This window comes from Amblyomma americanum, chromosome 6 (assembly GCF_052857255.1).
Source record: "Amblyomma americanum isolate KBUSLIRL-KWMA chromosome 6, ASM5285725v1, whole genome shotgun sequence".
Taxonomy (NCBI): Eukaryota; Metazoa; Arthropoda; class Arachnida; order Ixodida; family Ixodidae; genus Amblyomma; species Amblyomma americanum.
In genome coordinates, this window is record NC_135502.1 from 88,796,249 (window position 1) to 88,821,504 (window position 25,256).

Sequence of the window (25,256 nt, forward strand, 5' to 3'; positions counted from 1 at the left end):
CTTTACAGGGTAGCTTGGGCATTCGGTGTTAACCAATGTGAAAGTTTTCATATCACCATATTGAACATATTGCAGCACCACTTCATGAAGACAGACACGAGAAAAATTCAGGACACTGCGTACATCTGCATGCATCCCAGGTAAGATATTGCAATATTAACATTCGAAGTTCACAATACTTCGGTCACTACCGCCTAACCAAGCCAAAATTTCGCTCAGCCATAGATTCAGCCAAATTCTGTTTGTAATCACAAGCTTCAGAGCAAGCCCGTCTTCCAGGATGATATCTTGTCAAAGAAGTGCTCCAATAGACACCCTTATTGACTGAAGTATTAGTGTCTTATTTGTACCTTTTGTACCTTATGCTCTTTTGTCGGCTTCAGGCTTGTTCATGCGCTTCCTGACATTGTTTCGTACAGCTCTGGCCGTTGGACTGCATTAATATTAAATTTATTTGAAGTGGTTCCAAAAAAGATTTCATAGCTATATCAAAATCAGCAAGACTTGCAGCCGCGATACGACGCGGCCTCGGGTTCAATCCCGATCGCGGCGGGCAAGTTTCGATGGAGGCGAAACACAAAACGCCGCCCGCTTTCTGTGCGACGTCAGTGCACGTAAAAGATTGCCAGGCGAATTAAATTAATCACGAGCGCTTCACTGCGGCGTCGCTCACAGCCTTATCGGCTTCGCGACGTCAAACCCCACAGTCTCCATTGCGAGCCCATGGGTCTGCGCCAAACGCACCGAGTTGGTTGGAAATTGAATGCTGTGCAAAATTTGCCGCATGATGTGGGCATGTCATTCACAGGTGGCTCTGAGGATGAGCGATCGCGTGTGTGTTTGCGCCTGCGCGGGGGAGGGGGGCAGGTAGAGGTGCGGCCTATCTTAGGCCCTTGTCACCGTTGGAGGGGTGCGAAAAGTCTTGGAGTCTTGTTCTTTAGACCGCCACGCGCCGTCTGCACATATTTTCGCTTTTGTTCTCCAGCTTTACTTATCTACCTAGCTTCAAAGGATCCTCTCACTCTATCGCTGCTCTGTATACTGACCCCTTTTCCAGGGATTTCCTTCATCGCTGCATGCTGTAACGCGGCCTCCTCCATCATTTCCAAGGTCGACCGCTGCGGGCTTTCATTCAAGCTCTACCTTACCGTTTTCTCCTCTTTCTTTCGTGCTCGAAAAGGACAAGAAAAAAGAACCCAGAGCGGCCATAGAGGGACTACACCCGACGCGCCACCACTAGTGGACGTCAGGTCATCTCCTGGAGGCATATTTCACCTTGGGGGAACCGGCGAGGCACAACTTGCCTCTCTTTTCATCCAGAATGGCCGTATACCGCCGGGCAATCCTTGACACCGAGAAGCCGCCCAGAAACGAACCGACGCGGCGCCTCCAAGAATCTTCGTCCCTGTACGACGCTTCTCAATGACACTCGGCGCCGACGCCGCCGCCGCCAGAGGTGTCCGTGTCCGCCGGCGGCCATCTGTTGCCGCACGTCTTAAACAACGTCCCGTCTCTTGCCGTCGCCGTACAAACGGAGGCTGCCTCTCGATTAAGACGGAGCGGCGAGGGCGCCCCCTTCTTTTTTCCTCCGCTAGACTCGGAGACCGGTCCTCGGTGCCTTCCCTTTTTCGGCGGCGGCCGCTCGGACTGCGCGATCTCTTTTAGGGCCCACTGCTGACGCCTTCGGAGAGAAAGCCTCGGCAGGCAATAAAGACGAGCTGGTTCGCTCTCTGGCGTTCCCTTATTACCGGCCGACCAATGGAGTAGGCTCGACAAATGCCAACTTGCCGCTTGCGGCTGCAGGGCCCTCTTCTTCGAGTTTATGTATGCCCTCGACGGGCCAGGCCTTGTTTGTGTATATGTAAACTGTATACGGCGTGGACGGCGCCACCGCCCCGTCCAAGCCAGCATGCACGCCGTCTGCTTCCTCCGGGTGGATGGATGCGGCTGCTTTCGAGGGCCGGCAAAGGCCGCAAAGTGCGTGGTCATAGCCTCGCGCGCGGACGTGCCGCTAATCCAGAGGCGATGGCCGTGTCGGCAATGGCGGCCTGTAGTTCAGTGAGACGTCGCCGAGTCCAGAATTCATCCTGATTCATGCCTTCCTTCTGGCGGCTGTGAGCTCTCCACGTGACAAGTTGATCCGGGACAATTTCGGTTTCGAGAGTGGATGCAGGGCGTCGTCAGTTGTGCGCTCTAGGAGGAATGGGTCAGCATCTTTCATCTTGTTGCGGGTGAGTGTGCTGAATGGTTTTTCTGGAGCTAAATCTCTATTGCAGTCATAGAACGGTTTTTTCTTGTCTGAAGCTCGCCTCGTAATCAGTGCATCGCGGTAATTACGGACTAATATTTTGCGGCGATCGTTAATAAGGTTATTCCGTCAGGTTCAGCACCATCGTGAGCCTCGCTATAGGTCGTGACCAAAATCCTTCGCATTGCTTTGCTGCCCAGAGACAAAGACGTACCGAGAAATTATCGAATATTATGCACCTAAAGCAAATATCAGAGACCTACAACTTGTGCCGCAGCCAGGAGTTGAACTACATGAAACAGACAGAAGCAGATGAAGCAGTACATGTTTCATTGCGCTCTCGTCCTGCTCGCTTATAAATGCAATTTTCGACTCCCTAACAGTATATTTCGAACATTTTATGGTATTTGTGTTCGACTGGTCCCGTATGCTCCGCCAGCAGCACATGCTAGCGCTGATGACGTCATGGCTGAGATAGCGGAGGTCTGATCCTCGTAATGAAGAGGTCGCAGCTACCACTGCCGGCTTGGTTAGCGGTGCAATTTGTTTTTGCTCTTTAATACCTTGTGAACGTTAACTCTTCCGTCTTAAGCAATAGTTTTCTCCTTGGTGGCGCGATGCACCCATTCCCTTACTTCGATTTGATTCCGTCCTTATTGAACGTCATTCTTGGCGGTAAACGGGAGGGGGAAGTTTTGGATAGTGTCCAAAGGCGGGGCTGAAGGGTTCAGCATAAAATTTAGTACTAGTCAATATCTTTCTTCGAGTGGTTAAAGTTTTCTGTATACCTTCAGTGAACCTTGACAATGTTGCTTACCCTTACTGCTCGAAGCCTTTTGCTAATATTTCCGCGCGGCGGCCGAATTTCGATGCAGGCGAAATTCTAGAGTCCCGTGTACTGTGCGATGTCAGTGCACGTTAAACAACTCCCGGTGGTTCAAATTTCCGGAGCCCTTCACTACGGCGTCCCTCATAGCCTGAACCGTTTTCGGACGTTCATCATCATCATCATCATCAGTCTTACTACACCCACTGCAGGGCAAAGGCCTCTCCCATGTCTCTCTAATTAACCCGGTCCTTTGCCCGCTGCATCCACCCTTTACCTGCAAATTTCTTAATCTCATCCACCCACCTGACCTTCTGCTGCCTTCTGCTGTGCTCTTGGAATCCACTCCGTTATCCTTAAGGACCAGCGGTTATCTTGGCTTCGCATCGCATGCCCTGCCCAAGCCCATTTCTTCCTCTTGATTTCAACTAGGATGTCATTAACCCGCGTTTGTTCCCTCATCCACGCTGCCCGCTTCCGGTGTCTTTACGTTACACCTATCATTTTTCTTTCCATGGCTCGCTGCGTTGTCCTTTACTTAAGCAGAACCCTTTTCGTTAGCCTTCACGTTTCTGCCCCGTAGGTGAGTACCGGTAAGATACAGCTGTTGTACACTTTTCTCTTGCGGGAAATTGGTAAACTGCCACTCATGATCTGAGAGAACCTGCCATGTGCGCTCCACCCCATTCTTATCCTTCTAGTTATTTCCCTCTCATGATCCGGATCATCTGTCACTACCTGCCCTAAGTAAAAGCGTTCTTTTACCACTTCCAGCACCTCGCTGCCAATTGTGAACTGCTGTTCCCTTGCTAGACTGTTGAACATTACCTTGGTTTTCTGCATGTTAACTTTCAGACCCAGCGTTCTGCTCTGCTTGTCTAACTCATTGATCATGATTTGCGGTTCACCTCCTCTGAGTGACTCAGCAAGGCAATGTCATCTGCGAATCGCAGATTATTTAGGTATTCTCCGTTTACTCTATTTCCCTACTGTTCCCAATTCATGCCTCGGAATACCTCTTGTAAACAAGCGGTGATTAGAATTGGTGAGATGTCTCCTTGCCTTCCTTATTGGAATTTTATTGCTGACTTTATGGAGGACTACAGTAGCTGTGCAGTTGCTATATACATCTTCCAGTATTTTGACATAAGGCTCTTCTACCCCCTGATTACGCAATGCCTGTATGACTGCTGAGGATTCTACTGAGCTGAATGCTTTCTCGTAATCAATGAAGGCTACATATAAAGGTTGGTTATATTCTGCGCATTTTTCTATCACCTGATTGATGGTGTGAATGTGATCTACTGTGGAATATCTTTTACGAAAGCCTGCCTGATCATTTGGTTGATTAAAGTCTAAGGTTGCCCTGACTCTATTAGCGATTACCTTAGTAAATACTTTGTAGGCAACGGATAGTAAGGTGATCGGTCTGTAATTTTTCAAGTCCTTGGCGTCTCCCTTCTTATTAATTAAGATAATGTTTGCATTCTTCCAAGCTTCTGGTGCGGTTGAGGTCATAAGGCATTGCGTATGCAGGTTGGCTAGTTTTTCTAGCACGATGTCCCCTCCATCCTTCAACAGATCTGCTGTTACCTGATCCTCCCCAGCTGCTTCTCCCCTTTCCATTGCTCCTAAGGCTTTCTTTACTTCCTCTTTCGTTGCTGACGGGGTGACGCATTGCTGTGCACTACTTTTTCTCCCATTAACGCTATGATTTGGTCATTTTAGAAACAATAAATAAATAAAGCGGCGAAGGCAATCCGAAGCGTGTGCGTTATCGAAATTACTGACATGTCCAACTTGTTCGGACAAAAATTTTGAAAATTGGTAAATTCTAAAACACTGTGACGGAAATAATGAAGGTCATGGTTCATTCCTCTCATATGTAGCAAAATCTTTCTTTTAAAGTGCTTCAGTCGATCGCATTGGGCAGTTAATACTTCCATGGAAAACCCTTGAGAAAACCTTTTGACGATTGCAAAAACGTTAATAGAAAAAAAAACACAAGACTGCCGTCGGGTGATCTGCGGATATATTGATTAGTATAGTTAAATCTTACATCAAATGAAAATTGTGTTCATAAACGGTTTCTGCTCAAAAATGCTTTTTCCAGAATTGTTGGGTATATTTCATCGATACGCATTTAGCGAAGAAGGATAATTTAGCAGCTAGCGTCACGGATGAATGTACTGTGTTTGAGAAACAACAGCAACGAGGAAGTAAAATTACTTTCATAAATTTAAAATTAAGCGAAGTGCCCCAAAACATAAACCCCAATTTCTCTCACAATAGGCATCCGTATTTTATATCTTTTTCTTCGATGATTTTATCATGGTCAGCTTTATAAACGAAATGCAGGGTTTAATCGCCGAGTCTGCTTTCTCTCAGACGATACGTTCATCCTGGATGATGCTGCAGTATCCGGCTCATTTGAGCACTTAAACCAGACCGGCTTCAGTATCCGGCTTTTAGCTTCACGTGTAGGCTTCATTCTTTCCTTCTGCTCAAATCGAATTGCCTGTGCTAACTCCGCGCTTAATATGCAGATTATCTACATTCAAACCAGTGAGACTATATCTATACTCCATGTACGGAGAAAAGAACAAAAACAGACCAGTTTCTCAGTTTTCGATAAAGGAAAGCTTGAGCACAAATATATACAAATGGCATACATTCATATGAGCAGTCTACACTACGCATTGTATTTATATTTATTTCGTAAGCGTTCGTAGAAACAAAGGAATGCTCATTGTTCGTTGTCGTATTTGCTCCTTACATGCGGTTGTTTTTCTTTACATTCGGTCATTCATATATTCCAGCAGTAAAGTTCAGCTCTGCATGCCGTGCGATAAAGACGTGGCTGCGTCGCGCCCACGGTCCATATATTACAGGAGCACAGTGAAAAAAGAACAAAAAAAGCACTGACAAGGAGAGAGATCTTCCCCGCTGACAGGACCAATCAGATTGTCCTTTTTGCTCTTAGTGAAGCGCGTATCCAGTAGCGTCTTGTTTTCCAATTAGGTGCACCCCCTGGCTAGATGTGGAGTGGGGGGTCTGTAGCAGCTATGCAGCATTCTCAGAGGAAGCGTAAATTACCTGCTTCTTGTTTTTCCTCCCGCCTGGGGTGTCTTCCTAGGCGTCGACCCCGCTGCAGGTGATACCGCCGCCTTCTGCTGGTGGCATCATCACTCAGTGCGGGGCTTCTGTCGAAGGCAAGAGAACCGGTTTCCGTTAAGATCAAGTTTTCTAGAATTTGGGTGGTTATCTCTCGTACGCCACTCTGGGTGGTCTGAATGGCCGAAGCCTTTTTTGGAACTTTTTTTGTTATGGCACAGCTTAAAACTTGAAACATGGCGACCGGTCTTGTTTTTGATGTCTCGAGCACACTCCAGCTGCGAAAAATCTAGGCCTATGAAATACGTTTTTAAAGTTTGTGCTGTGCGCAACTTTTGCATGTAGCAAGAACACAATCACTCTTCTTTAAAAAAAAAAAGAAGGTGAGCGTATTTCCAACGTAGCATTTATGCAGAACTCTGAAGCTAAGGTCAGTACACCGTCCCTACATTGCGTGACGTCAGGGAAAACAACAAACAATTCACACTCGTAATTCAACGCTATAAAGGAAATGTGTTTCAACACTGAGGAGCTTCTGAAACCTTGAAATGCATTTCGAGCCCTGAAGACACGACAGCGGTGTGAAGAAAATCTGCTCACTTTTTTTTTTTTTTTTTGCCGCGTTTTTTAGCCCAGTCTCCGCTTCGGCACAGATCTTTAGGTTTGATGTCAAGATTTCGTGGGGTTGCTTTTATCGTCGACGTTGAATCCTATCACTTTTTCTATTATCGATCACTGTTTTCATGTTTAGAGTGCTCTCTTCTGGTATTGCTTCACAAATGATCCTGCACAACTTGGTGCGTAAATAGATGAGATCTAGACATTCGTGCTTTTTATTGTGAAAGAAAACTTGCAGGGTGAAGAGGCCAAAGTGCGAGCCGAAATTTATAGCTTGCTTTGTTGTGGTGGAAGAGCTAAACTCCATGGGAGGAATACACTGGGTGCCAGATCACCGACGTCAATCTGTGCACTCATTTAAAGGTAATCGTTTCGCACGTCCTAATAATGTTAACGCACTGAAAAATTACCCAAACTTTGACCGCTCGTACACCCAATATTCCAGAAAATGCAAGCATTACCAAATATTCTATCGCTTCCATAATTGCTTCCTTGCAAAAGTTAACTGTGTTAACTGATGACTATGAGGGGCACATTTTTTTTTTTTTTGAAATTGGATAGTTAGGGTTTAACTTCCTGGAGCGACACAGCTATAAGGCATGGCCGTTTTTCTTCTCTTTTTTTCAAAAATTCAGTCAAAGGGAAAGAACACTCGCATTTATTTTATCACAGCCATCAGTTTGCGGCTGATCAAACTAACATGCTTATTCATATTTTTTTTTGTGAGCATGACACGTTGATGTACACCATCCTTAACTAGAAAATAAGCTCCTGACTGTACCTCACCTTTTCAACAGCCGCTTATGTTTTGGGTTACTGTGATCTGTGCGCGTGTTTTACTGTAGGGCGTTGACCGTTGTGCGCGAAATAAAACGACTCGGTCAGCGTATGGCATTCATCCTTCCATAACATCAAGCTTGAGGCGTAATTTGAGCTTGTTTTACTGGTTATTGTGCTTTCCATTGAACACAGTGCTCCGTTGTGGCGTTCTCTGATAGTATAAGTCAGAGACCAAGTCCCATAAATAATAATTTCGCTTCCAGTTCTTGCAGAATAAGAAATGGCGAAAACATTTTAGTTTTTTTTTTATTTTGAAGTCATATATTTCCTTTCTTGCTGCATTTCTTCGTTTAACTCATTACTAAGTGTGCATATCTTGACTGGTGCTTGTCACTAATCTTAAGAAACCTAAGAGCAAAGCACGAAAGTAAACGTTTTGACAGAAAGACAGGGGGGTAGAGGTTGGGGGGGGGGGGGGGGGTGTCACGACAACGCAGTTTCATCTTTCTTGGAGCGTCGCGATTTTGCTGCCATGGATGGATGGATGGATGGATGGATGGATGGATGGATGGATGGATGGATGGATGGATGGATGGATGGATGGATGGATGGATGGATACGGCTGAACCCTTTACATCGGGCGGTGGCTCAAGCCACCTAGCTATGTCTTGTGAAATATAACTCCTGTCTTGCTTTTAGCCACCAATCAGATAACCTTCGCTTGATTACTTCTAACCTCTTAAAATCCACTTTCCCTTCACTATCCCTAAACCCCAATGCCTTGGGTAAGCCAGCCCCGCTGCTTTCCACTGTAGGGTGAAGCCCTTTACAGGAAAGTATCAAGTGTTCAGCCGTTTCCTCCTCCTCTCCGCACGCAATGCACAAAGTGTCTATCTCCTGGTACCTGACTCACTACGTCTTAGTCCGCAAAACTCCAGTCCTGGCCTCAAACAACAAAGAACTTCCCCTACAATTATCATAGATAAGTCTTCCTCTCGCCCGCCTCCTGGTGGTGTCTCTGCTGAAGCTCGTATATAAGCTGTATATAAAGAATGTTGACACGAAATGGAGAAAGCGAACTAGGAAATTGACAAGCAAATATCTGGACAGCAGAAAGGGGGCAAATCAGCAATTATCGGTTAAGAAAAAGGTTAAAGGAACAGAGAGAGCTTTGTGGAAAACAGGGATGCTGACGAAATCGGCACTAGAAACATACCGGACCTTTAAACAGGAAATTGTCAAAGAAAATATCTATGATAATTGTAGGGGAAGTTCTTTGTTGTTTGAGGCCAGGACTGGAGTTTTGCGGACTAGGAAGTATAGAGTCAGGTACCAGGAGATAGACACTTTGTGCATTGCGTGCGGAGAGGAGGAGGAAACGGCTGAACACTTGATACTTTTCTGTAAAGGGCTTCACCCTACAGTGGAAGGCAGCGGGGCTGACTTACCCAAGGCATTGGGGTTTAGGGATAGTGAAGGGAAAGTGGATTTTAAGAGGTTAGAAGTAATCAAGCGAAGGTTATCTGATTGGTGGCTAAAAGCAAGACAGGAGTAAAATTTCACAAGACATGGCTAGGTGGCTTGAGCCACCGCCCGATGTAAAGGGTTCAGCCGTATCCATCCATCCATCCATCCATCCATCCATTTGCGGACATGCCAGAGCCGTCGCGAAGTTTCACTGGCACAGCCGGCGGCAAAAAGAGCCCGCCGCCTCCGCGCGCGACGCAGCCGGTTGTCTGGAATCTCCTCCACGGCATCACTGGAGTGGCGGCCAGGGCAGCAGGTCCAGGAGCACGCTTTCCTTCTCCGTCCGGCGCAGTCACTACGTCCTTTCTCCGTCCCCGATAACATCGCTCGTCCCCCTCTCCCCTCTTTCCTCGGGAGGAGCGGCAACCCCTGCTTGTTCCGCCGACTCCACGTGCGCTGCCCCCCCTCCCCACCCTCTTTCTTTTTTTCTTCTACGCCTCTTCTTGTTTTCTTTTCCCTTCGCCTGCAAGGAGACGAGGAGGAAAGCAAGCATAAACAAAAAGAAAGCACAGTTCGTCAACATAATGAGACAAGGGGAGGAGCCTGTCCCCTCTATCTTTTATCAGTCGAGTACCGCGCGTCAGCCGCCATTGGTCAGGTCCTTATCAGTTCTCCTTTCCCCTCGCCAGATAGGGACGACCTTCGCAGTTTTTTGAATGCATAATAGCGCCAATTACTGGTCGCAGTTGAATCGGTAATCGTTAGTGGCGCCGCGTCGATGTCGCGCGCGCTCTCGCTGCAGCAGCGCCACTTCTGCTCTGACGGGCTTTGGGGGAACTAAGCTTATCGCCTTGCCGGAGGAGTGTAGCAGACTGATTTACTTGCGTTGTTACTGTTTTCCAGCCTACTCAGTGAGTTTTACTCCATTCGGTGGTCGCAGTACTTTTGGCCGTTAGGGGAAATGCGCGTAACAGCTACAAAATGCGAATTCCTTCCTTATTCAGGGAGCATTTATCAATACGATGCACTAATTGTCAGTTTGCTATGATTAAATGGACATAAATTTCACTTTGGCCTCCGAAAAGCTGGACGAGTGCACTTCCATGGGCGAAAGCACCATGGCGTATTTAGCACCTTCGTTAAGAATGCGGAATTGAAATACACGAATACCGTACTAAATGGAACCAATTATCGACGGGTAGTTGGTTCACGTCTGTTTCACCAGGTGTCGCAATTGAATTCGAGGATTCGGAGCGGCTACTAAAGTTTTGATCTGAAACCAAGAGGTCTTCTTTTCGCAAAGCTGAAGAACAAATAGAGAATAGAACTAACCAAAGAAAAATGGCGTACATTTGACCGCAATGCGGGTGAAAAAAAAAATAACAGAAACGCTTCTGCAACCTATCCGCACAATGAATGCTTTCCTTGTGTTGTAGCAGGCTAGCTTCAATCCTTGCATGAAACTTAAAATTTCGGTTCTAAAGCAAATTTAAATCAAAATCATACCTCTTAGAGAGTAAAACTTGGATCACATGGTACCAGGTTGTGGTAGTGAGCATACGTGCTGAGTTGCGTGATGTGCATGCAGTGCTTTATCACAGTGACGTGTTGGTGGTAAAGCGATGTGGTCACCAGGACCATAGCCCCATGAAACGAGAGGCCAGTGTTCTTTTCCATCAACACTTTAATAAGAGGGCTCTTTCGTGGTTCATTATACACAAACCACCTGACAGGTACTTAGAGCACAAAACATACAGTGGGAACTGCAGACAAACGTCTTCGTGCCTTTCCTTGTGTATGTCTTGTGTTAGAATCCGTCAGGCGCGATTTCTATAGTATTGTTTCCGTCGTACAAAGAGGAGCAACCTTCACTTATGATCTCACAAACTCACAAATTCCACCACATAGGATCAGATGTGGCGTGTCTCGGCGTAAAATAGGGTGATTTTCTGTGCGGTTTTTTCGGAACTAATCCTTTGCAAGCTCCTCTTCAAAATCCCTATTATGGTTCCATATATACAACTGACTGAAGTTGCTTCACAATTTCATTACTTCCGATAGAATTGGGTACAAGTAAAATTCCACCTCGATCATTCAAACTCGGTGAATTACGATGAATTTGTTACAAAGCGAAAATTGTTATTTATTCATCACATAATTATCAAAAACTGAGCGCCTCATCATATATATCTTCTCAATACAAAGAATACACGGTATACAAGTTCTTTGATTTGTTTTGTTGGTTTATTATGATTTAAAAGTCATATAGGAAAGCAGCAATATTTAAAGAAACACAATAGAAATAAGGCGCAAAAGAAATAAAACCACTGCTCTTGAAATATTTCGTATATTTCGGCAAGCCTTCAACACTGCTTCGTATTCCGCATATACTTGAAATGCCTGGGATACCTAAACACCAAGGACAGATAGGAAAAAGCGTGCTGAAGAATGTCTTCTATAAACATCGTTTCATCTTCGCTCAATCAAAAATTTAAAAAATGACATACGTTTAAAGCAGGCCGGGGTTCACTCGATGCATTCAAAATGACTGGGTGCAGCGTATAATGCTTTTTTCCGGGTATACCAGCTGGAAAAGAAAAACAAAAAGGCGTCAGTGCTCTAGCCATAAAGCAATAACAGCTGCAACTTTGTCGATATTGTAGCTTGAGCGCTGTGCAGCCGGGCATGCATTTTCCATGCATACTAAACATTCGCGCACGTAGCCAGCGGAATTTCACTGTTACATATGGCCTTGCATCACGGTCATGCTTGAAATCACAAACGCTGGTCTGTGTACGCTTGCTGGTTCCGCCATAAACGAGACCTTTATTTTCTGGATGTAGGAAGGTCGACGTTTATGGGTGTTATTGTTGCTTAATGAAACTTTCAGTGACCCATTTTCTGATATCTTTGACGCCAGGTGCATAGAACATTTATATGATTTGCATTTTGTGCCCTTACAAGTTATTTACCCATTTTTGCCAGAGCGTGCAGCCGGGGTATGGGGGCAAAGTTTTTTTTTAATATCTACATGCGCTCGATTTCTTACAAACTTTTGCTCTGGTATTTAAATTTGTTTGTAAGTAAAAGGAACCAAATGGCGGCAGAACGTGGGAGGACGAAATAGCTTTTACAGTTTTTTGCATTATCTAGGTATGGTACCTAGGATTTATAGCAGAACAATGTGGCAGCATGTGGTGGAAAGCACAATATGCCCCATGTATCGTACTCATCATTCACGCCTTAAAAGAATTTTGCTGGCTGTCATTAAAGCAGTCATATCATTTAATAACTCAACTTAGTTGGAAAGTAAGACACTGGTGTTCCTATAGTTGTGTTATAAATTCAATGTTTGGAGCATGTTTGGCAACATATCATCGGTCGTTGATACTTCGTTGAGTATTATGGCCAGAACTGCCTTTGAGCTACTATACAAGTTATTTCTTGAAACAGATCCCAATGATTTTATTTTCGCTGCACAGTTGGAATTGCCTGCAAAATATATAGCAATTACGTTTGTTTATTAATTACTTCATTAGCACTTACTTGGATAAAACAATAGGAACCTTAGCAAAAAGAGCACCGAACAGCAGTTCCGAAAGTAACAAGGCGACTGATTTCTTAGATATGTAGAAATAATCAGTAGATTCTATTTAAATTTCTCTCTGCACTTGTTTGTTGTAGTCTTCTTTGATCTGCACGAGTATTGATCAACATATAGAAAATTGTTTTGTAAATTGGCTTTACGTTGCTCAAACTGTGTTCAGGTGGGTGCGCTGGCAATCATTACAGCCTTTTTATTGTTGGCAGGGCAAGGATTGAAACTGCCTTTTTAAACAAAAACTTTCGAAAAGTTTAGTACTTGTTCAGAAAACCGCGATACATACAGGCGAGGTCTTCTCCTATCGACCTCAACCTGTAGTAAGTACTTTTTCAGATCATGAAACACCAACGCAAAAGCAAGGGCTAAGTTGGCTGTTATACGTTTTCTTTTTTTTTTTCATTTAACGCAGGAAGAATACAGCGCGGAAATCGAATGCAGTCCGGTATCGTTATCTACCTCCACTTTTGGTGGCTTTGCCCCTACTACTATGCTGTTAACTTAGTCCTCAAATTTAGCTGATAGTATAAAGATGATATTTACAGGGGGGGCTTTATGCAGCACGCTTTTCTGGTGTTACTTCCACACATTTCCTAAGTAATCGCGCAACACGTGCAGACGTAAGTGCTTTAAGCTAAATAAACTGAATATACCTTTCCAATTGAATGCACATTTTCCAATTCCAGTAAAACTAAGCACTGGCCCTAAACAATACTAGAACCCCTAGACCAGTGCATCTGCAGCGATGGTGAATGGTCAAGTAAACAACGGCTTTCGAGCGCACAAACAAAGTTGCAAAATGCGCAGGGACAGAACTGCAAACACTAAGATGGCTTACACAAGACGTGCTCGCTAAACAAAGCGGCGTTCTGGGTAATGCATAGCGTAGCAGTGGAGCGAAATCCCACAGAGCAGCACTGAACTAACTGACAGTTCATCGCATGTGGAATTGTCTCTTCATCTCTGGAAAGCAGCTCGACTGAATATTAAACAGGCAAGGTTAAATTCTTAAAAAGCAGAAGTGACAAACACAGCCAAGCTACGCGAACCATTAAGCGGAACTGTAAAGAATGTTCGGCATTTGCAGCGTCCATAACTTTGCGTACCTACTGTCAACGGGTTAAGACATAACAAAGAAAATTTAATGAATGATTCTTATTATATTGAACGCTGATTCCTTCCTAACCCGTCTGAGAGAAGAGTTGAATAAAATAAATGCTTAGACGTCTGCCTGACATATCAGGTTCTAGTCTCCTACTGAAAATTAAAGAAGGTGCTCGGAGGAAGAAATGCGTGGGACAGATAGAGGCAGAGTCTGATGACGAGTGAAAACAAGAGTTCTTGTCATGGTCTCAGAGCAATACTGCGTGATTACTGAAAAAATAACTATGTTATTTGTGTACTGGCGAGGACGCTGTAATTGTCACAAAAGTACCATGGTCGCTTCGTATCAAAGGCCGTCTCAAAGCTCACCCAACACACTTCCATTAGTCGTCGCTGTGAATCCGCAATTAGAGTCGACACACCCCACATAAATGTGTACCATATAGACATGAGTTTGTGGTAAAGTGCAACACATTACTTTTATACCATTATTCAAGTTTGGCTAACAAGGTCTCTCAGCTCATACAAACATTTTTGGAAGCTTAGCTCTGCCAGCCTGAGTCGCTGACTAAATATCGCCAATGGCGGCTGGGCGTGGCAGCGACGCTACACGACATGAACTCCTCAAGAACGCGGGCAGCTTTCCTTGCAAAAAGAGCAAGCAGCGTTAACTATCACTTCTACAACTAAGGGTTGAGAAAGAAAAGTATAACAAAACAACTTTTAACTGTAACTCCTCATACCGGCAGTAAACCATAAAACAACTTCAGGCAAGAGCGCACATCCTCCCGCAATAAAACAGAACAAACAATGAAAAGTAGCAGAGAGGTGACAACGAAGCTTCGTCGAAAACGAAGATGGAAGGCTTTGCACGGGGGTAAATAGACAGGCCGAGAGAGTAAGCTCGTGGGTGCTGGGACAAAGGCCGTTCTAGACTGGGGAAGAAACAAACATATATAGTGAACGGAAGGACGGGAAAGGCTAAGCAGCACCAGCGACAGAGTGCGGGGTGCGCGGCTAGCTTTGCTACTGGGCTCTGTCGAAGAGACAACGGGTCCCATAAATCCGTCTTCCAGCGACGCGGGCGTAATTGAAATCGGAGCGGGCGCAGAGAAAGGAAGCTTTCTGCGAGGCACTCTTCTTGTTGTTTGCGTCTGTGCGCGTTGGGACGTGTATCCAGCAAACACCGCGAGCACTGGCACCGTCTCGCGTAGCCTTCGATGCTGGACACTGTAGTATAGGTTTGTGAGCAAGATGTATTGCTGTACGTCCTCGCTGCTTGGTGCGCTCGCAAACAGCGGCAGGGTTTAGTGGCGTTTTCATTTCTCTATTTCTTTTTAGCTTTCTTCTTTTTGCTGTTCCTTGTGGTCTCGCCTTCATCTGTCATCGAGCTAGCCGCTGGCCCTTTCTTGCGTTTTGCTTTCTTTATAAACACATTGAGGCGTTCCTCCGGTTATATTTCTTGGGACTTCGAGTCACCAGCCCTGTCTCAGCCCGCCTTAATTATGGCCCTGATGTAGCACGCTCCTTTACCATTCAAAAGAGTTATATGGGCTTCGTTTCTACTCATTCCTTACAAATTATTTCCTTGTTTTTTCCTTGTTGTCGCACTTTCTTGGTTGTTGTTATGCAAAAAGATAGCTGCTTTAACTATAGGAAACCGCCATAGCATTAATGAGCTGCAGTTTTGAAAGCAGAAGTAAGAAAAACACGAAAGCAAACAACATAAGAAAATGCGCTCAGAAGCTAGCCTGCTATAATATTTTGTTTTCGGTACGGTCACGTTATCGCCGCTCCAATCTCCGCTTATCGTGGAACGTAATTTAACTCCTGGAAGGGAACTGGCATTGAAACATGCTTGATTCCGTCCCGTGATTCAAGCAGCGTGAAGTTGAAGGAAAAGAATATACTAAGCCTTGATTAACGGTAGTCGATAGCAGGCCGTTTCTCTTTTCGCTTATGTCTCTCATTTCTATCTTCGAACACGCAGCCAGGTGCTATTCACCTTGACAGATTTGCATAATGTTTACCGCCAAAGCATTTTCGCGCTGTTCGAGAGTGCTGGCCTTCTGTTTGTACCTGAGGCAAATCGATATCGTCGTCACCTACTGCCAACTCTTGAAAGGGGTCGCAACACCACGCCCATTGCACCTTTCGCAGGCTTCTGGGTGTTTTACGACCGCTTCGACAGTTTCCACACGTGCGATGATATATCCTTGTATATTGCGAGCACCTTCATTCTCAATGGTACCTTTTACGAACTGTTAGTTATCTGCGTCCTTTAGGAAAAGCCTCTGACTCAGCCTTTGGGAGCCTAGGTTCAAGAGAAATGGTGCTGTGTTTATTTGCCTAGCACGCATTGGCCAGATAATTCCTTATCAGGCTAAAACGAGACGCTTGATCAAGCGACACTAACATTTGGAGGTATGCCAAACCCCAGGTTGTGCACTTCTAAGTGGCGACAATCTATGGAGTTAGAACCTTTCACATTGTGGCCGCCTTTCGGAGTTTCTCCACCCGGAAGTGCCTCACTGCCAAACTTCATCACCGCCTTTTTTTTTTTGCTCACTTTTACGTCGGTAGTTTTGTGCGGTGCTATCTCCCCATATTATATGTCGTAACAGAAAATTGTCGCTTTATTTTGCTAACCAAGGGTAATGTTAATTAATACTTTAGTAAGCATAATTATGCTGGTGGCCTCGCGTCACACCGTACTGAAGTTCTATAATGTTGGTTGATTTCAGCTGGCAAGTTATTGAAACTAAACAGATTTAGCAATAACCTTATTCTATTCTCCGTTCGTATCCTTGGATGCAGTACAAACGTGTTATTGTGAAGTTAGTATTAATTTCCGCTCGTTACCAGCTCTGACTCAAACGTGGGATCTGTACTAATACTAAAAAGGTAAATCGAATTGTAGATATGTAAATAAATACACGTTTAAGCATCCCTCATATAACGCTAATGGCGAAGCTGTTTATATCAATTCCGGTGAGAGGATTAGAAATGCATTTTGGGAGAACAAGAGGAAGTCAGGATCTCATTGTACGTATCCTGAGAGTGTTTGTGACTTTCTTACGGCGCCGTCAATCGGTGACGAAATTATCATCCCAAAACAGCTGTTACAAAACGCATAGCTTTTGTATGTCATAATCAGAAACAGCAGCAGCCTTATTGAGTGCCCGGAAAGAAATAGGCCGCTTCTATTGAACACTAACTGCTGATGTCTTGTGTCAGCCGCGGATACATGAATGAAAAAAATTTCCTAGTCTCATCTTTCCACCGCCCCGTCTATAGCCTTCCTCCGCTACACCCCCCCCCCCCCCCCCCATCCCCCGCCACCCCCGCCCCCTGCCCACCTGTTTTTTGACGTCCAGCCTAGAATGTGCGTACACTGAGATGCCGTACCGAAGGGAATGGCGCCTGTGATACAGCCTGCAGTATACACCATGTTAATGTGATACCAGCTGGAACACACAAAGCAGCCGTGTTCGTTACTGCGTAAAAAGCGAACCCCGCATTCGATGGCTGGTGCATCGTGAGAATGATGACTCAGTCCAGTAGCACCCTCGATGTCAGAAAGATGGTGCGTGGAGGCTAAGCAGGCATCTCCGCATCAAAACGAACCCGGATGTCCCGATTCCTGAACGGCGTGAATCGATGCCCGAAAAGCTCCCTCGCGTTTTCCATTTCCCTTCCTGGACCAACAAAGACCAGAGAAGGAGGCGTAACTGGATTGCGGTAGGCGTGCGTCGTAAACCTGCCGTCCGTGGCTGCGCTCATGGATACTATTTAGAAAGAAAAATGAATTCTTGGTGCCCTGCAGACACCATTCGGGCAAGTTGTGTGCAGCGTCAGACCGTGTAGCGAGCATCCGCTTGGACGCTCAGCATGCAAGTACTAGTGTCCCTATTATGCACGTAACTATATACGGATGGCGGACCGCCTTTGCCATGCCTAAGAAGGATGCAATCGGCGAAATGAAATCAGAACGTTCGCCGTAAGGGGCGATGAGGAATGAGAAAGGCTAATGCTCCGATGCCCTTCCTTCCTTCATTTCGTGTATTGCGTAGATGTGGCTTGCTACATTCGCGCCCATATATGAGATGAACATGGCTCAGTCGCCTTTGTTAGGCTATAAAACAGACGCCCAAGAAAACGAACAGTCATAATGTTGGCCCACTCGACGTAAATCAACTGCTCGAGTGGGCTGCGGGCCAGCTCTGTGGTATCCACTATGAGCGTCTTGGCGTTGCTGGTCCGAGTGGGACAGACCTATTGCCGTCTTTCAGTTGTGCAGAGTCCGGGCAGAAAGAATATTTGTTCACGACATTTATATATCCGGTCTAGAACGCTAACAACGTCTTGCATTTTATTAAGGATTATTTGCTCGCAAAGAGCACAACATTAAGGAGCATGGATGAAGGTTTGTGGAAAAAAGGTTTCTGCTTTTAGCCTAACTCTAACTGAGGTCATTGCTGAGAAGACACAGATGCTGCGTTCGTGTTTGCTTAAATGGTGCGCACAGTTTAGAGTTTGTGCCTGGTGATAGTGAAGTGATCCGCTTGGGTCCCTTAATTCACCTATGGGGAGGGGGGGGGGGGGGGGGGGGGAGGGGGCAACTAGCCCGCAGACGTGCTGTTCTTCAGACTGTCGTAAGCCACGCTTGGTGCTGAATGCCTTTTTCCGTGCACGCTCCATCGTGGGAATTCGTGTACTCCCTTGTAGACTGAAACCAAGATTCAGATGTATACAAGACAAATACGCAGCTGCCGTACATGCATGAATGCTGCGCATATGCGCAGCCAGTTTTTAGTGCCCTCTAGCAGCATTCACACCCAGCGTTGAGCTAAAGCAGAATCGCCGTATAGCGGAAGCATCGGCAACCGCGCCCTGTCGCCGTCGAGTTTAACTCGCGGATTAAAAGCAATCCGAGGTTATTGCATGAGCACGGGAGAGCTTACGTGCCCTTGAGCATCTATACAGCGTCAATGGTCGCCGGAATCAAGGTCCTGCGGCCCCCGCCAGCTGCGAACAAGCTTCCTAGTGTGTGCACATCCACACCCTTTCTGATCCTCCGTGAAAGCTTCCTTAGTGCGCACACACGCAATAAAGGAAGCCGTGCGGGCGGTTCAGCTCTGCCCGCTATGCGACACGCCTTTGAGCGACACGAGGGAGCGTATTATGCGCGAACGCCGCGACGTTCGCTCTGTACGTTCCCACGTCAACGCGTAGGCAGGCTGAAAGGGCATCGCTGACTCCCACGTTAAGAAGGATGTTGCGGCGACATCTATGGGGGGAAGTGAGTACTCTAAATGTGCACGTGTAGGCGCTTATCGGCCTGCACTTTTTGTACGGCGACTCTCCTCTTCTCCAAGCGGCAGTGGCCATCCAAGCAGCCTGCCGGTGTTGTTCGCGCAGCGGCGTTGTGAGAGCGCTGGCGTGGTTGGCAAAATATGCAGAAAGGAATCGGCGCGGGAAGCCGTCTGTCATCATTTTAACATATGCTGGCACTGCGCTTTTCTTCGTCACACGACCCGCGAGAGCAAGGGGCCGTCCCGATTATCGGCGAGACACCTGGCCTTCGTCTACTCGAGCGCTCGTTTTTTCTTTTTTTTTTACGCGTTTTGCTTTCGTCATCCGCGTATCCAGAGGCAGGCGAGCATCAGTCAGTTTCATATACACCATGCGTCAAAGAAAAAAATGCACTCTGTGAGAAGAGAGGAGGACATACGCGAGCCGAGTGATGCACAAAGTGCCGCCGACGAATTCAAAGTGAAGAGCCTCAAAGTCAAGCATGTCAGTCTTCTGTCTTCCCGAGTGCAGGCTAGCCTTGTTTTGTTGTCGTCTTTTTAGACGTAGCTTTTATCTTTTCTTTTGCGCTAATTTTGGTTGAGTGCTCCACGCTTGCTTTGCGACAGCCAGCTGTGGGAGGGCAAGCAGGGAGAGCGTATCACAAATAGGCAGACAGCGTGCGCGTTTATGTATGCGAAGAAATCTGAGCGCCCTCGCCGCTGCGAGAGTGGAGGGTTGGCTGCAAGAGAGCGGAGGCCGTGCGCTGCTCGCGCTTCTGTCGGAGCTGCTTTGTATGCAGCAAGCGACGCGCGGAGCCTCGCCTCACCTTTCACTCTCCTATCAGAGTCTCTTTCCTTCGCTGTTCTTTCCTTCGCTCTTCGCTGCTCCGACAGCTAGTATGACTATTGCATTTGTTTCTTAGTTTTTTTTTTCGTTATGTGTCACGTTCTAGAATATTTATCGCAGTGTTAGAGAACTGATCAAGCGGCATCGACTGCCCACCCGAGTCGTTTTGCCCCTTCTGCTGCAAGCCAGTGTCCAAAGGCGCAGAGTCACAGACACCTAAAAGCTCTTGCCATCGCGGCTTTCGGAGGCCCGGAAACTGAATCAAGTAGAACAAGAATGCTAGAAGCTTTTGTGAACAACATAAATATTGAAGGAAAGCCAAGCATTTTTCGCTGTAGAATGTGTGCCAAAAAAAAGTAACGGGATAAAAAAGAAATGAACGACTTTGAAAACTGCAACATGTCATCATTATATTAAGCTACCACGCCTCCATTCCACTTAAAGCAGCTTCCCGCCTTATATTCTTAAAGGACGCGTCCTGTACACGTAATAGCAACCAGGGAGCAGATGCACACTTTTTATGCCTTTATTCTGAGAATGCTCTCTAGTGAGGTCTTTTATAAGTATACGTTTGACGAAGAGATCCTCGGGAGAATGAAGGTCACCACCAAGACCCGGACATTTTCAGCTGGGACAGATATTCCCCCGTAATGCAAGCGCGGTACAAAAAAAAAAAAACTTCTAAAATAGGAAGAAATGTGCGCAGTAGTCCTGATAAACGAGGTGCCCACTATGGCGGCGCAGGCTCTCCAAGCGTGCGCGCAAGGCAAGGTTTCCGAGAGGGGTCGCCTGGCAGCGAAAGCCCCTGGACGGCACTCTGTGAAGACCTGGAGAGATAGGAAGAGGGGGCAGCAAGCAAGGGCGCGGTACACGCAGCTTCCAGCCTGCCTGCCATCATGCCGGCGCCCATACGTCACATAATCGGCTTGCTGCTGCTGCTTTTTCCCGCGTCCCCGCCGTCTCCGACGCAGAGGGCGTGCCTGCGCGCACCGCCGCCTATCTGCGTTCGTCTCTGGCCGCGCTTCTGTGCGCTACGTGCTCGCGCCCCACCGCCTCTACGCGGCGCTGCAGGCGCCAGCCGCCGCCGATGCTGAAGCGAGGGGTCACTGTCTCTGTCGGAATGGCGCGTCAGGTCGCACTGCGACTGATCGATTTTATTTTCCTTACGTTCTTTGTAGGCGTTTAAACACCCGGAAAAGCAGAGATATTATAAACATGTTTTCTCTGGTTCTTTAATTACTTTTCTTGGTTGCTGTTAACTTTGACGCTGTTAAGACGGTAACACCAATGCGACCGCTGATTTTCACATCCTTGCGCTGGTAGGGACGGAAAGAGGGCAAAAAAAAAAAAAGAAGGCTATGCAACAAGCAATTGCATTCAGTTTTAGGGCAGGTGCACCATGTAGCTTGAGCAACGTCGCTAGAGCGACAGTGTGGACGCGCGGGTCCCAATTCAGTTGAGGGATAAGGTGACCGCAAGAAATTACAGCACTGTAATTTAGAAATGGGAACGGTTCCAAGAGGTAACGGTTCCAAGAGGAGGCACGCGTAGCACACAGCGGCAGAAAATTAGATGGGCGGAGGAGATTTAAAAGTTTGCTGGGATAAGGGGGCCACAGCTAGCACAGGAGTGTTGAATGGAGAGATATGAGAGATGCCTTTGTCCTGCAGTGGGCGTAAACAGGCTAATGATGTTAATGATGATGATGAAACTTTGTAAGCAGCTCCAAGTATGTGCGGGGTGCTTGGAAATATATTTAGGTTGGTGTTAACGCAAAGGCTGGTAGAGCATTTTCTATTCTGCAGCAGTGTCTAATATACGCGCTTAGTGAACCTGGCCTTCTAATCCTATCATGCGAGTACTGCTTTTAGTTTGGCTAGCTACTCAGTGGATGAAGGAATTCGGGATGTGCTTCCAGTACAGCACTCCGTTACGTTAAGCTCTGCCTAAATCCTGGCTAAAAGGACAAACTGCAGGTATCACTTTTTTTTTTCTGGTCTCGCGGCGTGCCTGTAGTTGCTTGTTTTCTTTCTTCAGTGTTGCAGGGACCCCAAATTATAGAGGAGTCCGCGGGAAGTTTTAGGGACGACATATGCACCAACCAGGAAGTCAACAACATCAAATAATAACTTCTATGTTTTGCGAATTAGTGAATTGCTTTGACCGCATCTTCAGCGGAAGCAGCATTCGAGAGCACCGGAAGTCTGCCCATACGTGCAAGCTACGCGGTGGCCTGCTACTGCCCTACACTCGGCCTGTTTAAACCAAAGTGGGAATCGATCGATATGGGAGCGTGGGCGTGCATCGGACCGTTAAATCAGGCGCCAGAACAAGCTCGTAGCCCGCAATATTTTTTGGAGAGGGTGTGTGCGTGTGGGGGGGGGGGGGGGGTAATCTTTTGCAATCGGGGAGGGGAGGTCATGCGAAAAGAAAGCTCGAGCCCCGCCGCGGTGGCTCAGTGGTTAGGGCGCTCGACTACTGATCCGGAGTTCCCGGGTTCGAACCCGGCCGCGGCGGCTGCGTTTTTATGGAGGAAAAACGCTAAGGCGCCCGTGTGCTGTGCGATGTCAGTGCACGTTAAATATCCCCAGGTGGTCGAAATTATTCCGGAGCCCTCCACTACGGACCTATTTGTTCCTTTCTTCTTTCACTCCCTCCTTTATCCCTTCCCTTACGGCGCTGTTCAGGTGTCCAACGATACATGAGACAGGTACTGCGCCATTTCCTTTCCACCAAAAACCAATTATTATTATTATTAACCCTTAATAATAATAATAATTGGTTTTTTGGGGAAAGGAAATGGCGCAGTATCTGTCTCATATATCGTTGGACGCCTGAACCGCGCCGTAAGGGAAGGAATAAAGGAGGGAGTGAAAGAAGAAAGGAAGAATAGAGAGGTGCCGTAGTGGATGGCTCCGGAATAATTTCGACCACCTGGGGATCTTTAATGTGCACTGACATCGCACAGCACACGGGCGCCTTGGCGTTTTTCCTCCATAAAAACGCAGCCGCCGCGGTCGGGTTCGAACCCGGGAGCTCCGGATCAGTAGTCGAGCGCCCTAACCACTGAGCCACCGCGGCGGGGCTCGAACCCTTCTCCAATTTGCGTATTCCTGTGCTGTATATCTTGCTCGGTTACCTTCGTAGTAAGTGAAGCTATAAGCATACAGTACATTTATCAGTTTCTTAGCTGTATTTTATAAAATTGCCGAGAGAGCAGCCACACTGACTTAACGAAATTCTATTCAATAATAAAGCATCTTCACCTCAGTCTTGCACTTCTTTCGTTAGGAGAGGCTAAGAGTGTTTACTTATGTTATATTGGTTGACACTGTCCCTTCTAAAATGCCCCCGCCCCCCCCCCCCCACCTCCTCTTTTTGTGACCAAGAAAATGAACTTAAGGAAACGGAATCATGCATGCACATGCATTTTGAATGTTTATTCAGAAATAATTACAAATGTTGTGTTTATAAAGAAGGTTACAAAAAGAGGTCCAAAATTTTGGCACTGTAGTGGCACCTCTATGTACACACGCAAAAAAGAACAAATAGCAACATGAAGCAGCATTGCATATCAATACAAACTTGTTAGCGATATTTAAAAAAGTACAATATTATGAAGTACAAAGAACAAAAGCACTAAAAAGTGAAGCTTCGATCAGAGAGCAAACCAGATATATAGATATAATGTGGAATGAAACAGCTTCATAATCAAGCATAAAGAATGAACGAGCGGAGTTTGCATTTAAATGACTACACAGATGACATGGTTTTATTGGTATGAGGCAATGTATTCCATAGTTTTATCAAATAAAACCCGACAGTCTGAATTCCATAGTTAGTTCGAACTTTTGGTATAGTGCAAAATTATTGTGGGATGCAAATCTAGTGCACAAAAAACCTAGTCCTGCAAAAAGTGTCGGCCGAAATGATCGAGGCATCAACGTTGCGTTATCATTTTTCGTGTCTTTCCTTTTAATGCCTCTTTTAAGGCTAACTTTTTACTGCAAGCTGCACTAATGAAATTTACGATGCAAGCAGATCGAGACGCCTGAGCTGCGTGGTACCAATTCTCCATCTTTCGCGGTTTCATCAATGAGCACCGGCCGCAGCCGCAAAGCTTCATTCATTTTATAGGGTGAGAGAAGCCCTTTAATGGCGGACAGATGTTTTAGCCAGTTTGTAAAAAAGGCTGACCTGCTGCTTTTCATTTAAGAGGAGCTTTGGGAGAGAAAGGCACTAAGATAACGGGGCAAAAGGTAGCTTAATAAGAGAGTTTTAAAAACATGCGGTCATTGGATTGGTCTGAGTAAACATAGCAGGGGAATGCTTACAAGCTCTAAAATTAGTGAAAAAGACCAATTTCCTTCGTTTGGGCAAACAAAAGGTACAGCGCAGGGTGATTCATAGCAAGCGGTGTCCCAGAAGCTTTTAAAGTTTGTCAGTCAGACCAGTGCGGATTCGTTAAGTTCCGCACTGTATAGCTGGGTAGGGTTGTCTTTGTATTCCTCGTTTCCCTTTCCCCTTCTCACAGCAGCCTTGAGCAGGTAAGAGAATGAAGTAAATAGCTGCTATTCTCAGCAGTGCGCTTCCAAATCTAACATACATAAACTCTGGATGCGTTTCGAAATGGAGCCAGCAGGTTATAGAGGCACACGTGCGTGCTTGAAATGTCCATGAGATTTAAGAAGAAACTTTCTTGCAGAAATGTTTCACTTCAGTAAAATTCAATGCGTTTCTTGCAACGTACCGACAGATAAATAGTGGATCCCTTAGCAATAATATTGTTCGGCAACAGCTACACAGTACTGTCGCACGCGTTGACTGAGAAGACAGTTGGACTCTTGTCTTATACAGTGGAACTGCAGGGGCTTTGGCTTTAATAACTTTTAATTTACCTATGTCGTACTGAAGTCTCTGTAGAGCCAGATTTCTGATCTGGTGGCGATAGGAGGAGTTTTTTCTTCTAATAATTTTTTTTATTTTTCTGACGTATGAGTCACAAGAAATCTCGCCGGCGCCTCCTTCAGTAGCGCACTAATAGGATAAAAATATAAACGCCCAGCAAATCAACCGTATCAATAAGAGACAAATCACAGGGAAACAAAAGACAGGAAACAACGGGATTTGAGCTCCAACCGTAATGGATCACGCCAAGACAAAACCACAACAATTCAAAAACGTTACAACACAACAATACAAGAAAACTTGTTAAAGTAATCGCAAAAGGCAAAAGCTAGGCTCTTTACGCGTTCCGAAAATTTTTTTCACCAAAATTACTTTTCCAATTTTTTTCCAAAATCACTTGGAAAAGAGCGGAGAAACGCTTGCTTTAGGTTTTTGAATTTTTTCCTGCC

At 46.1% G+C, this 25,256-nt stretch overlaps 1 protein-coding gene, 1 long non-coding RNA gene and 1 other non-coding gene across 3 annotated transcripts in view; 1 reads left to right on the plus strand and 2 right to left on the minus strand.

Annotated features, from left to right (window-relative positions):
* Positions 1–7,568, minus strand: part of LOC144094825 (uncharacterized) — a 30,765-nt gene extending 23,197 nt beyond the window's left edge. Inside the window, exon 1 of the mRNA XM_077628709.1 lies at positions 6,171–7,568. Coding sequence (XP_077484835.1) covers positions 6,171–6,426 — 256 coding nt within the window. The 5' untranslated portion in view covers positions 6,427–7,568. The remainder of the gene's footprint in view (positions 1–6,170) is intronic.
* Positions 7,569–9,427: 1,859 nt separating this feature from the next.
* LOC144094826 (uncharacterized) lies at positions 9,428–19,686 on the minus strand. Its single transcript, XR_013306589.1, has 3 exons — positions 19,493–19,686; positions 11,561–11,640; positions 9,428–9,576 (listed from the first exon to the last, which is right to left on the minus strand). It is a non-coding gene; the product is annotated as an uncharacterized LOC144094826 (long non-coding RNA).
* Positions 19,687–22,343: 2,657 nt separating this feature from the next.
* On the plus strand, positions 22,344–22,415 carry TRNAS-ACU (transfer RNA serine (anticodon ACU)). The gene has a single exon. It is a non-coding gene; the product is annotated as a tRNA-Ser (tRNA).
* The last annotated feature ends 2,841 nt before the right edge of the window (positions 22,416–25,256 follow it).